General features: G+C 41.4%; 1 protein-coding gene across 4 annotated transcripts in view; it reads left to right on the top strand.

The window, feature by feature from the left end:
- The window catches only part of PTCD2 (pentatricopeptide repeat domain 2), a 37,749-nt gene that overhangs the window by 2,094 nt on the left and 21,212 nt on the right, over positions 1–14,443 (top strand). For 3 of the 4 annotated variants that reach the window (XR_013346144.1, XM_077817089.1, XM_077817090.1), the window contains exons 2-4: positions 7,418–7,510; positions 10,704–10,833; positions 11,463–11,580. Coding sequence is in view for 3 of the 4 variants with exons in the window: in XM_077817089.1 (XP_077673215.1) it covers positions 7,418–7,510; positions 10,704–10,833; positions 11,463–11,580 (341 nt within the window). In the remaining variant the exon portion in view is untranslated. The remainder of the gene's footprint in view (positions 1–7,417; positions 7,511–10,703; positions 10,834–11,462; positions 11,581–14,443) is intronic. The other variant, XM_077817091.1, reaches the window with a different exon arrangement.

The following is a 14,443-nucleotide window of genomic DNA, read 5'->3' as shown; positions in this document are numbered from 1 at the left end:
GACTTAGCCACTCCCAGTCTCTATTTCTGTTTCAGTGCTTCTAGCATTTAAGAGCAACAGAACAGCCTGTGTAACAACATCCTTGTTGCATTCCTTACCTACAACTTGTGATGTTGGAGGTGCCTTAACTGGGAATGGCCTTCCATTTATTATTGTCCTATCTTTTTAGAAATGAGAATTCGTCGATGGGCCTTCCTTTTATGGAAGCTTCTGAACAATGAAAGGCCACTTCAACAAAAGCAGGTTTCTTAACAGAGCTGCTTTTCTTAGTGAGTGGAATCTCCATGATCCCACAATGTACATTGCTAGTGATCAGTTCAATACTTACTTTTCCCCTCTAAAGTTTCTTTTCAATTTTCTACTCTATAAGTTACAAATTTAAGGCTATAGAGTACTTCAGAAGACAAAGAATTGAATTCAACCCAGATAAAATCATTCAGTCCCATACACAGACTCTCTGTCCCAGCGCTGATTCAGTGGCTACTGAATGTCTGCCCTGTATGATACCCAGCTTATCTGCTTTAGAAGGTTGAAGGGATGTCTGCCTTGCTGGGATGTACTTCCAGAGAGTCTAGATATTCCAAACCTGATATTGAAGCTTTGTCTACACTATCAGTGCTTTGCTGATATTTGCTATGTTGGTGTAGATACAGCTTACACGAGTTAATTTGTCTATCGGCATAGTAACAGCAGCTTCTTGAACTGTGTTAGCTATTCCAACAGAAGCACTTTTATATCAGCATAGCTGTGTCTCTGGGGTGGGGGGGGTTGTCAGCATAATCGTGCCTGTTAGGGGATGTGGGTTTTTTCACACCCCCGACCGAACTAGACATGCTGAGAAAACTTTGTAATGTAGACCTGGTCTTAGATAACTAAAGGCTTGTTTTCACTGCAGAGTTGTTAACTTGAGCTCTTATTGTTGCTCCCATCCACACACACAAACCTCTCACTTGACTCAAGCTGAGATATATGATAAAGCCTGAAGGATGTTTGCTCTTGGGCTGGTAACCCACCCATTTTGCAGTGTGGATGCAAGCTAAAGCATTTGAATGCTGATAGTCCTCCGGTGCTTTCAGGGTTCCCTCCCCACTCTGAACTCTACGGCACAGATGTGGGGACCCCCATGAAAGACCCCCTAAGCTTATTTCTACCAGCTTGGGTTAAAACTTCCCCAAGGCACAAATTCTTCCTTGTCCTTGGAACGGTATTTCTGCCACCACCAAGTGAGTTAGACAAAGATTTAGGAAAAGGACCACTTGGAGTTCCCGTTTCCCCAAAATATCCTCCCAAGCTCCCTTCACCTACTTTCCTGGGGAGGCTTGAGAGTAAACAAGGTGAGCACAGACCAGACTCTTGGATTTTTAGGACACTAAAAACCCCAAACAGAACTTTTTATTATAAAGAAAAAAAAAGTAAAAGAAACACCTCTGTAAAATCAGGATGGAAGATAATTTTACAGGGTAATAAGATTTAAAACACAGAGGATTCTCCTCTAGGCAAAATTTTAAAGTTACAAAAAAACAGGAATAAATCTTCCTCCTAGCATAGGGAAAATTCACAAGCTAAAACAAAAGATCTAATCTAATGCATTTCCTTCCTATTACTTACAATTTGTAATCTTAGATGCTTAGTTCAGGTATGGCTTTAGGAGATGTATTTTCCCTGCCTTGGTTCCTCTCTGTCCTGGAGAGAACAACAAAAGCCCAAAACAAAAACCTTCCCCCACAGATTTGAAAGTATCTTCTCCCCTTATTGGTCCTTTTGGTCAGGTGCCAAACAGGTTATCTGAGCTTCTTAACCCTTTACAGGTAAAGGAGGGATTTTATTGCAACCCTTAGCTGTATGTTTCTGACAAGTTTCTCACAATTAGCCCCAGGTGGACAGAAAGACAGCCAAGTTCTAAAGTTTACTGGGAAAGAACTATAAAGCAGCTCAGTTTACTTCAGCACTAACAGCCATGAGATGAGCCCCTCAGAAGTCCCAGTAATACATGCACCAGGGACGCTCTTGAGTATAGCTTTGCAGCGTGGCCACTCACACCCAGGTGAGGCCAACGCAAGTGCTCATCACCCTCAGTTAACTCTGCAGTCAAGATATATACTATGCCATCCTCTCCTGTCTTTTCAGCAGCTTCTAGGAAATGAGTTTGTTTACATAGAATAAACATTTCTTTTCACTTTTAGAAAATATTATGGAAATGTTTAAAAGACCCACTCAGTTGCAACATGTACACGAATTTTTAGATAGGTAAAGAGGCAGTTTGCAGGAGGTTTTCCATAGGGATAAATAGTAGCTGTATTTTTCAGTGCAGCATTAATAATGCATGTACCAGTCACCCCACCAACCTCTCTACTTACGATTTTTATTCTGTTCCCTCCTGCTTCGTTTTCTTTTATCTTTCAGATTGTAGTCTTTTCGGGGCAGGGATTTGAGGGCATTTGGGATTTAGCAGGATCAAGCCCAAAGATAGAAGTACCTGGGTTGAAATCACAGTTCTAACACTGGGCTTTATAGCTGCAGTTGTAACTAGTGGTAGGATACACTAGTAACTTCTTAGTAGTAATCACTGATTCTGGGTGGAAGCTGTATATGTGTAATTAACGGAATGAAGGGGAAAAAGACATCGTTTCACATGAAGAATCTAAAACAGGAAGTGTTCTGTCAGCTCCAGAATTAGGCCTTTCAGAGCTTTACTGTGTATGATTCATGGTGGTTGGTCCAGTCCTATTGTTTCCCACTACACTTTACACAGTCATGACTACCAGGGCCTCTGTCTGCATTGTCCTCCAAATGTTTCTAATTACCTAATGACAAACTACCTTACACCCTTTGAACCCCTTGCTAATTTATGTAGCTTTGAAAATCTGCGTATTTAGTGCCCCTTTACTTAACTTTTTTGCTGGATAATATGGTTAGGCTTCAGTATTTGTCTATTTCCGCTGTGTCTGCCAACATGATATCTGGGTGCCATATATGAAGTAGACTTCTTGACTCTTCCTGTGTTGGATACTCAGCAAGTATAACTTGAAATCAAGAAGTGACCTTCCAGAGTTCTGGAATCCTGGAGTACCATGGGGACTATTTTGTAAGGGTTTCAGAGTTTTTAGCATCTGCCTGTATAATCCTCTATTTTCAAATTATCGAGAATCTTGCATCTTTCCTTTGCAATCAATGTACACATCAGGTTGCTCTGTACAGCTTGTTTTTTCCCCATTAAAATCAATTAAGAAAATGACACAGCAAAAAAAACAATTTGGACTAGTTTTTGTGCTGTGGAGTTTGTACTAGGTGAGTTTTTTATCCAGAGGAAATTTGAATGCTAGTCAGAAATAATATTATTTATTATTTGTGTTGCAGTAATGCCTAGGAGCCCCTGTCAGGGACCGGGACCCTGACCCCATTGTGCAAGGCACTATCCAAACACAGAACAAAAAAGACAGTCTCTGCCCCCAAAGAGCTTATACAGTCTAAGTATAAAACGAGAGAGAACAGGTGGAGGCAAGCAGAGAGATGGGTGAGAAAAAGTACAAAAAGTGACTAAAAATGGTATTACGGCATTCTGTACTTTTTTTTCCTTTCTCTCTCCCCATGATTTTCAAATCAAACTTGTGCAATTTAAAGTCAAAAGATGAATTTTCTAAATGTGAGGGCTAGACTCAGCCATGGACCTGATAATCTGAATGCGTTCTTTCTGCCTTGCAACAGAGAGGTACATTTTAATATGCAGCCCTGGGACATTATTGTCTCCTAGCTGACTGCACTCCATGCTTTGGACAGCTGTGGATATTAATATCGCTTGCTGTGGTGTAGTTCCTCACCTTCAGAAATTTTGTTTGTGAAAATCCAATAAATGAAATCTCAGTTGCCTTAATTTCTCCAAATCAGAGGATGATACTTAATAAGTAAGGCTACAATTTTGTCACAGAGGTCATGGATTCAGTGACTTCCAAAGACCACCGGCAAGTGGTGGGAGCTGTCCTGCCGGCAGGTGGCTGGGGGATACCCCACAGTTCCTTGCTGCTCCAGGTGCTGGTAGCATCTGAACTGCCGTGGGTGGGGGGGGAGATCCGGCAGCTCCAAGCCACAGGGGGAGGGGGACCCTGGAGCTCCGAGCTCTCCCGGGTGGTGATGGGAGCCCCCAGAGCTCCCTGCCGGCCCCTGCAGCGGCTCCCCATTTTGTCACGGATATTTTTAGTAAAAGTCACAGACAGGTCACGGGCAATAAAGAAAAATTCATGGAAGCCCGTGACCTGTCCGTGACTTTTACTAAAAATATCTGTGACAAAATCATAGCCTTATTAATAAGACCACCTCAAAAATAAAGAAGTGTTGTAAATTATTAAACTGATGATCTCTTGATGAGATATGTTAGAAATGGCACGTTTTGGGGGTGGAAGGAGGAATGAATATACCAATTTTCAAGATTCTAGTTCAGTGGGAACAGAAGAATTGTCATTTAGTCACCCTGTTATAAGAAAAAGAAAAGGAGTATTTGTGGCACCTTAGAAACTAACAAATTTATTTAAGTATAAGCTTTCATGAGCTACAGCTCACTTCATCCAAAAGCTCACGAAAGCTTTTGCTCAAATAAATTTGTTAGTCTCTAAGGTGCCACAAGTACTCCTTTTCTTTTTGCGAATACAGACTAACACGGCTGCTACTCTGAAACCTGTTATAACAGGTTACCATGAGACAAGACACACTTGAAAGAAATGAGGTGTATTTATTTCAACTGTGTTGGGATGATTTGCATTGGTGTATATTTTAATATGTATAGATGGGCCTTTATTTTCTTATGTAAATAGAAATTTTAGGATTTTCTTTATTTTTTTCTCGTTCCTTAGAATTTTTGGTTTGTGTGTATGTATAAATAAAACTATCCTTTTTTCCTACTGATAAGAGCTGCTCTATTAGTTAGGCTACTTATTTCCTTTTTGTATTCTCCTAACTTCTGATTAAGCTAACACATAAAAAGGATTAGAATGATTCCATAAGCAGCCTAGAAGAGTGGATTGTGTCAGTGTAAACTATTACAGTAACCCTGTTAAAACTGCTTTGTTGCATATAGCTTCTGTTACTTAAAAGATGTCTGTGATGGTAGAGATTTTGCAAACAGAACTTAGCTGACAATTAGCTGAAAAAGATGAGATGTAAAAAAAAAATTGAGTTCAGCATTGAAGTCTTAAGATTGTAAACTCTCTGGGGCAGGAACCATGTCTTCCTATGTACTTGAACAGAACCTAACACGAATGAGCTCCAAACTTGATTGGGAAGTTTGGGTTCTATTGTGATGCATAAAATAATACATGCTCATCTTTCAGTTCCCCCCCCCCCTTTTATGAAATTATTTTGGTACTTCCTGGCTTACTCAAGAGATCCCAGAATCATAGAACTGGAAGTGACCTCAAGAAGTCATCTAGTCCAGTTCCCTGCACTCAAAGCAGGACTAAGTATTATCTAGACCATCCCTGACAGGTGTTTGTCCAACCTGCTCTTAAAAATCCCCAATGATGGAGATTCCACAACCTCCCTAGGCAATTTATTCCAGTGTTTAACCACTCTGACAGGAAGTTTTTCCTAATGTCCAACCTAAACCGCCCTTGCTGCAATTTAAGCCCATTGTTTCTTGTCCTATCCTCAGAGGTTAAGAAGAACAATTTTCCTCCCTCCTCCTTGTAACAACCTTTTATGTCCCCTCTCAGTCTTCTCTTCTCCAAACTAAACAAACCCAGTTTTTTCAGTCTTCCCTCATAGGTCATGTTTTCTAGCACTTTAGTAATTTTTGTTGCTCTTCTCTGGATTTTCTCCAATTTGTCCACATCTTTCCTGAAATGTGTCGCCCAGAACTGGACACAATACTCCATTTGAGGCCTAATCAGCGCAGAGTAGAGCGGAAGAATTACTTCTCATGTCTAGTTTACAATACTCCTGCTAATGCATCCCAGAATGATGTTTGATTTTTTTTGCAACAGCGCTACACTGTTGACTCATATTTAGCTTGTGATCCACTATGACCCCCAGATCCGTTTCCATAGTACTCCTTCCTAGGCAGTCATTTCCCATTTTGTATGTGTGCAACTGATTGTTCCTTCCTAAGTGGAGTACTTTGCATTTGTCCTTATTGAATTTCATCCTGTTTAATTCAGACGGTTTCTCCAGTTTGTCCAGATCATTTTGAATTTTAATCCTATCCTTAAAGCAATTGCAACCCTTGCCAGCTTGGTATCGTTCGCAGACTTTATAAGTGTACTCTCTATGCCATTATCTAAATCATTGATGAAAATATTGAACAGAACCAGACCCAGAACTGATCCCTGTGGGACCCTGCTCATTATGCCCTTCCAGCATGACTGTGAACCACTGATGATTACTCTCTGGCAACGATTTTCCAACCAGTTATGCTCCCAACTTATAATAGCTCCATCTAGGTTGTATTTCCCTAGTTTGTCTATGAGAAGGTCATGCGAGACAGTATCAAAAGCCTTACTAAAGTCAAGATATACCACATCTACCACTTTCCCCCATCCAGAAGGCTTGTTACCCTGTCCAAGAAAGCTATTAAGTTGGTTTGACACTATTTGTTTTGGACATATCCATGCTGACTGTTACTTATCACCTTATTATCTTCTAGATGTTTGCAAACTGATTGCTTAATTATTTGCTCCATTATCTTTTCAGATACAGAAGTTAAGATGACTGGTTTGTAATTCCCCGGGTTGTCCTTATTTCCCTTTTTATAGATGGGCACTGTATTTTCCCTTTTCCAGTCTTCTGGAATGTCTCCTGTCTTCCATGACTTTTCAAGGATCTATCATTCTATGATAGCACAAATATCAAAGTCTCTTCACTGCCGCTATTTGTGCTGTCATAGAGTGGTGCATTCTGGGATCTCCTGAGAAAGCCGGAAAGGACCACTACTAAGAGGATTTCACACATAGGGGAGCTTTTCTCCGCCTTTCTGCTCTGACTGCTCTCACAGACTGGTTAGTGGGGAAAGACACATCTCAATTTTAATTATTCTTTTGCAGTTTAATTATGCATGAAGCAAAACTATTATACTGCTCACTCCTCCTTGTCTATATTTGCCCTGCAAAACTGTAGGAGTAAATATTTATGTTTGTCAGTAAAATAAGCAACTATGGCTCAGAGACTCAGTTGAGAAAGAAGGTACCATGTTTACCATCACATTTTGACTATGATGCACTTTAAGAGCCTGGTTTTTAAAGGCACTGAATGCCCACAGCTTCCATTGACTAAGCTGCAGGTGCCTAGCACTTCTGAAAACCAGGCCCTGAATCTTCTTGTGGTCCTGGATTACATGGTAAGTAATAGCAGCAGTTCCTAAATGAAAACTTCAGTGTCGTCAAACAGTAAATCTAATATGATGGTGAATCTTCCCCTTCCTCCCCATTTTTAGCAAAGCGATATCTGTTAACAGATGATATTATACGATTGCAAGAATTTCAGCTGAAGAAGGTAGCAACTGAACATCAAATTTATGGCAATAAAGGTACAAGTCTTTATTTTACTGAGCAATATCATCAATATTAAAATTAGTGCTTGAGATTTCTGTTTGTTCCAGTCAAGGCCACCAAACCACTGTGCAACTTTGGAAATTTTTAGAACAGATAACTGTTTTCTTCTACAGGGAAACTTAGTACAAAATTTAGTAAATGCTTAGGTATCTAGAGGAGGGTTATGCCAATAATTCTGTCTTAATCCACTTTGTAAATTAGCAATTTTGTGCTATTCAGATATTTCCTTTCTCCCAACCTCTACTCTTGTATCTCATCTGATTCTAGTGACACTTGTAAATTAGAAATATGAAAGATTTCAGGCTCTCCAAAATGAATGAGAAGTAAAGTCTTGGATTGTTATTGTTAACAGACAAAGTCCCATTAGGAAAAATCTGTAGTGGTTCCTTCTCCCTTTAGTTAATGAAACCTAAATCTGCCCTGAGGAGTTCAGAAAGGTTATGCAGGACTTATCTTCATGAAGCTGTCTGATTATACACAGATTTTATTTCTGTTTAATGCTAACCTGCAAGAATTATTCCAAAGAACAAAATGAGGTTTGTTGGGGGGGGGGGGGATGTTCTGTGAAGGTGAAGATATAAAACCCAATCTTAAATGACCCATTCTTTGTGGGGGGCAGGGTGGGAGCTGAGAGTTATTTCCTGAGATAAAAGATAGAAACAAGTGTTAAAAAATTTAATTGGCAGTATAGTGTCATAATGCAAAATAGGGTAAGAGTGAGATACCCATAATTTAAACATGGGATGAATGGCATGAAACTGTGTCACATTAGTGCCCTGGGGGAGGAAAAGAGCAATGCAGGTGAGACATAATCTGTGGTTGGCCATTTCACAATCCTAAAAATAATCAGTCAATTGACTGGTTATACCAGGGATCTCAAACTCAAATCACCGCAAGGGCCATATGAGGATTTGTACATTAGCCCGAGGGCCGCACCACTGACACCTTTTCATATAAAGATACAGAAGCCCCCAGCTCTGCCCCCACTCCACCCCTTCCATGAGGCCCCGCCCATGTCCTGCCTCTTCCCACCCCTTCCCTGCCCCTATTCCAACCCCTCCCCCAAATCCCCACTCCTGCCCGCTTCTTCTCCGCCTCTTCCCGTGAGCGCGCTGTTCCCCGCTCCTTCCCCCTCCCTCCTGGAAAGTGCTAAGTGCTGCCAAACAGCTGTTTGGTGGTGGGAAGCACTTGGAGGTAGGTAGAGGAGCGGGGAAGCGACGCGCTGGGGTCGGGGGGAGAGGGCGGTGGGTGAGGGGAGCTTGGTGGCCACAGGAAATAACTCCGCGGGGGCAGGGAGCTTGGCGGGCAGCAGCAAATAACTCTGCGGGCTGCATGTTTGAGACCCTTGGGTTATACATTGGTCAAATATTTTAAAGCAGTGATTTATTAGAACACTAACCTAAAAAAAGTAAAACTTTATGGTCTCCAATAGGCTTCGCTGTAGGTAGATAGTTATGACTAATAACAAAAAACAAGTTACTTAACAGTTATTTTAACTCAGAAAATTGCAAAACACAATGAAATGAAGTTGTATAAAATGAAAGAATGGCACCAGGATGCAGTCAAAAAGATAGGCTCCCACCTGCATCTGGCCATTCTTGCTGGAATATTTAGCAACATTTGACTGTGGTCAGATAAATCGGTGTCAAATGACATTATTTGAGCAGTCAGTTGACTGGCTTGCCAAGCCTAACATAATCACAAATCTGCTGTGGAAATTTGCTTTCTTTCAAAGCAGCTTAATAAGTTTCTTCACACTTACTCATTTTTCTGGTACTTTGTGTGGATATACCATTATTTAAACAGTATTCTTTAAAAATATTAGGCAACAGGGCAATTCTTAAAAGCTTTTCATGTTGAAAAAATAGTGCTGCTTCTTAAAACATGAAATGTTTGTTTTGTGTCTGATTTGTGTAGCATTTATCAGATGAATTCTCCTTGGAGAATTGTGGTTTTACATCCTGTGATGTTTACTTTGGGCTGCGCAAATTTGGACTAGTAGCCCCACAGTCAATCAGGCTTTTGCCACAAGGAAAGCAAAGGTTTGGTGGACTAATAATTACAATACTGCTAGTATTGATTTGCATAGATCTACTGTTAAAAGTACGTTTGTTTTTTATGTTTAAAAGGGCTCTCTTCCCTTTCCATTTCCACTGTTTGCTTCACTCATAAGATCCCTGCTATAGTGGTGGAATTTCAGTATGCAGAAGATGTGGAATAAGATTAATAAGATATATATTGAACTTATTAATGTGGGTCAGGCACTGTTACTAAATGTAGGAACTAAGTTTTATAGGGATTCAGGTCATACTTCACTTTGTTCGTCTACTTAGCTGAGTTATATTATCCCCTGGGACATAATGGATATATAATATGTCAAATTCCTAGTTTATGGTGCATATGTTATATGTTCTTATTTCCTGCACCCACCATAGCGTTTGAGAGACCAAGAGAAGTAATTAAGTTTTTTACCCGGATCCTATGGTTATAGCCTGTGCATTTCTGTTCTAGCTTTAGAAGAGTATGAGACATCTCTTCTCCTTGCTTCTTTCACTTATCCAGGAATATGAATCCCCCAGACCAATACTGTTATCTAGTGATTGGTATAGGTCCCATGCCTGTTTGAGTCTACAACTGGGACTGGAAGAAAGAAAGAAGAGTATCAAAGCTCTTGGGGGTTTTTACTTTTATATCCCATACAATACATGGTGCAGAAGAGTCTAGAAAAGCTTCAGATTTGGAGCCCTTTTTAAAGTTGCTGAGTCCCCCTCTCTTTCAGACATTCAAGTTTTCAAGGAAACCCCCAGATATGTACTTCGCTGTGGGAGGTATTATCTCATCTACACTACCGGTTACTGCGGTATAACTTACATCGCTCAGGGGTGTGGATTATACCGACCTAAGTGCCAGTGTAGACAGAGGTATGTCAGCGCGAGAGCTTCTCCCACCAACATAGCTATCGCCTCTTGCAGAAGCAGGAGTTATTAAGCCAATGGGAGAGCTCTCTCCTGTCAGCTTAGAGCATCTCCACCACAAGCAATGCAGCTTCATCGGTGCTGTAGTGTAGATGTAGCCTATGAAATTGTCATACTTCTGGTACAGAGGTATAGTATGCTTACTGAAGGAGCTGTGTCCAATAGACTACTGCAACAATTTGTTTACTTTCAGATTCATATTTTAGAAATATTGAAGAAAAATTGAAGAAAAATGGAATAATCCTCAAAGGTGAATTAAAAACATTGTTGCATTTGTGCCATACACCAGACGATGTGGAAATAGCTAAAAATGTTATTTACAGGTAATTTAGAAAAAAATCCAAAGCAAATTGTTTTCTCCGTCTCCCTGTATTTTTCATTTATGGCAGTTTTATTTGTAATGTATCTCTCTAGCAACGATGAAACGTTGAGCTCAGGAAAAAGAAAAAAGGCTATGGAGAGTGAAAAAGCCGCTCACGCCTAGATGTTACCCTGCAGAAAAGGGTGGCAGCATGTTGGCATCAAAATAGCCCTGCTACTGCCTGTACTGCTTTTGCTTTGTAAATAGAGGACTAGAGTATTTAAGGCTTTTACATTTTACAAGTAGCATGTGTACTAAAAAAATAATGCAACAAAATCGAATACAAATAAATGCTGTAGCAATATATAGGCCCACTCCATCGCTAAACTGATAGAGATTACTTTGTGGGCAACGGAAGAGATGACATTATTATTATTACTGTTCACTTCAGTGTCAGCTCCAGCCAATTAGTAAATAATGTTCTTTCCATGCAATGATCTTACTGTTGTTCTAAATGCCATTGACTGCATACAGACAGAACAGTCTGCCTAAGCCATTTCATATGCAGATTTCATTGCCTCTTGAAAGTCATAATTTGTCATAATTTTCCACTCCTAATGTATTTACGTTTTTTAAACCTTTTCTGATCAGGTACCATACAGAGAACAGAAATGTGGCCTTTGGTGAGTTTAAATTTGGACCCCTTTTTATGAGGCTGTGCTATGAGCTGGACCTTGAAGTAACTGCAATAGAACTCATCAAAGATCAGGTAGCTTCCCTTTATATATATTTTTAAATTATTTTCCATTTCAATTCTAATTTTGGTCAGTAATATGTTGTATGTCCTGACCTCCTGTGAGCTCAAAGTTATACTGAAGTGGAAGATTTTTAGAAATAATGGGAATTTATTTTCTAAGATGCAAACACGTGTGGGCTGATTAGCCTGTGCTGATTTTTCAGTCTCTGCTCTTCTCCATTAGGAACAACAATTGAAAACATTGAACCAAACTATCATTTCCGTTGTAATTGGGAGGTTAGCTGTATTTCAGAGTAATTACAACATTTTCTATAAAATGCTTTGAATAAAAGTTCTTCAATCTACCAAACTCACCTAACATTGGTAAACATATTTCACTGATGCATTGTTTGTTCTATATAATCATCTGTCACGGAGTGTGGGGGAGTCGGGGCCCTGCACCCCCTTCTTCCTGTGATTCCCTGTGACTCTCAGCCAGCCAGTAAAACAGAAGGTTTATTAGACGATAGGAACACAGTTCCAAACAGAGCTTGTAGGTACAAACAGGATCCCTCTGGCGGGCAGGGAGCTTAGACCCCAGCCTTGGGGCTCCCTCCGTTTCCCCAGACCGGTCCAAACTGAAACTCCTTCCAGCAGTCTCACCCAGCTTCTCCCTGGCTCCTCCTCCAGCCTTTGTCCAGTTTCCCGGGCAAAGGTGTCACTTGGCCCCAACCCCCCCTCCTTGCTCAGGTTACAAGCTCATCCCTCAAGTGAAGTCACCCCTGCTATCCCATCCCCAATGCAGACAGTCCCAGTAAAACTCCCCTGCGACATCCCCAGGTCAGTCCTCCCCACTACCTGCTCCGTCACATCATCTTTGGACATCAGTGATTCTGAGTTTTTGTATAGAAGATTAGGCACAGATTTAGAGATGCTGAGCATTTGCAGCAACTCTTGAAGCTTATGAGAGCTGTGTGTGCTCAGCACCTCTGAAAACCAGTCCCTTAATGCTTTACAGTTATAAAGACTAGTTTTTGAATAACATTTTGAAGATATAAAATCGTGTATGTATATGCTACCTAGGTCATTATTACAGGGGAGGATGCACTTTGGAGCCCTATAATGTAGAGAGGGGAGGCTATGTATTATCAGCCCGTTCCAAAGCCCACTGAAGTTGATGGAAAGGCTCCCTTTGACTTCAGTGGGATTTGGATTAGGCATTAATTTAATAACATGGTTGAGCACATGCCTAGCTTTAAGCATGTAAGAAATCCCTTGAAATCACTGAGGCTGCTCACATGCTTATTCAGGCATGTCTTTGAATAAATATCTCTTCAAATTGGGGCCTATGTAAGAAAGGCCCTGAGTACTTGCAGAACTGATGAATGGTATTCGATCACGGAAGGCAGCTGTCACAGTAACTGGGCCAACCACATCTTAGATACCTTTGTGTCTTTCTCAAGTGCACCCCTCAGGTGACAGGCCTGGCTTCCTGCACCTCACTCTCAGTGGAACCATGTGGTCCAACCACTCCTAGATTGAGTCTTGAGGGTGTAGCACACCTGTTTACCCAACCATGTTAATCCAACGGGCCCAACCAACCAAGTTTGGCACCTGTAAGTCCCTTTTTCTTCAGGCACCAGTGACATCAGCTGATTAAAGTGACTCAGAAACAGTGTCTTCAAAACAAAGTAGCATTTAATTGCCAAAGGGAACACAGCATTTAGGCAAATGGGTCAACACAACAAAGAGTTGAATGTATTCCCTTACATAAGCTTAGCCTCCCTATCCATAGCTCAGGTAGGTCTGACTTATTCCCATCTGTGGGTTGAGAGAGCCAGCTTGCTTGCTGCAGTCCCTGTGTGTGTCTCCGTCAGTCTGGGTGACAGCCTCAGGGTAAGTCTACACAGTAAAAGTGCACAGGCTAGCCTATCCAAGCAATCTTGAATCCAGCTCAAATTAGGGTGGTAAAGATAGCAGTGTGGACATTACAGCATGGGTGGCAGCCTGGGCCAACCACCTGAGCTCAGACCCACCATGACCACCTGGGTCTGAGCTCAGGGTGGTTAGCCTTTGCTGCCACACGTGCCATAATATCCATACTGCTATTTAGCTTGAGTGAAACTAAGGAATGTCTCCTACTTGGGCTGGTAGGCATGATCCCTGCTGCAGTGTAGACGTACCCTGACGGACCAGCTAGCTCAAGCTTAAAGCACCACTTAACTCGAGCTAGAGATTTGTGTGTGTGGATGGGAGTCAAATTGTAGTGTAACACTCAAGTTGTAACTCAAGCTGACTGTACTGTAAAGATATACCCTGGATTTTAGGAACAGCTTGAGCCTAGGTTTTGGTTTGGGAACAATATATCTTGCCAGACGATCTGGAGCGAGGCAAGGGCTATTCTCAATCCATAGGTTCCCCATTGTTTCTCTGAGGAACCTTATCTTTGTCACTGCTGTGCCTTTCCTGCTGGTTTCTCCCTTAACAACCTCTTTGATTTAACTTCTGGCAGTCAAGCAGGCTAATGTGGAACAGATAACCAGAGGGGCATGCCATATTTATAAAAAATACTACATGTAATTAAGGCTACAATTTTTTTCACAGAAATTTTTAAAAAATTTATGGCAAAGGTGTGTGGAAAACAAGGCCATTTCACGGAAAGGGGAAGAGCAGGGGGCCTATGGGAGGGGTTGGAGAGTGAGCCCACCTCTGTGAGGAGGGAAGACCCTGAGGAAAAATGGGGGCTGGAGAGGAAGCCTGCCTTGCACTCACTCCGCAGCAGCATCTCCTGTCGTGTAGGGCTGGGCCTGGCTGCCTGCTCCAGACATTGGTACTTAGCTCACTTGGACACAGCGCCACTAAGGTGTGGCTCGTCTGTCCCTCCATAGGGAGGGGA

The sequence above is a fragment of the Eretmochelys imbricata genome, chromosome 5, assembly GCF_965152235.1.
Source record: "Eretmochelys imbricata isolate rEreImb1 chromosome 5, rEreImb1.hap1, whole genome shotgun sequence".
Classification (NCBI taxonomy): domain Eukaryota; kingdom Metazoa; phylum Chordata; order Testudines; family Cheloniidae; genus Eretmochelys; species Eretmochelys imbricata.
The sequence above is the reverse complement of the archived record's forward strand: the minus strand, read 5'-3'. Positions and strand labels throughout refer to the sequence as shown.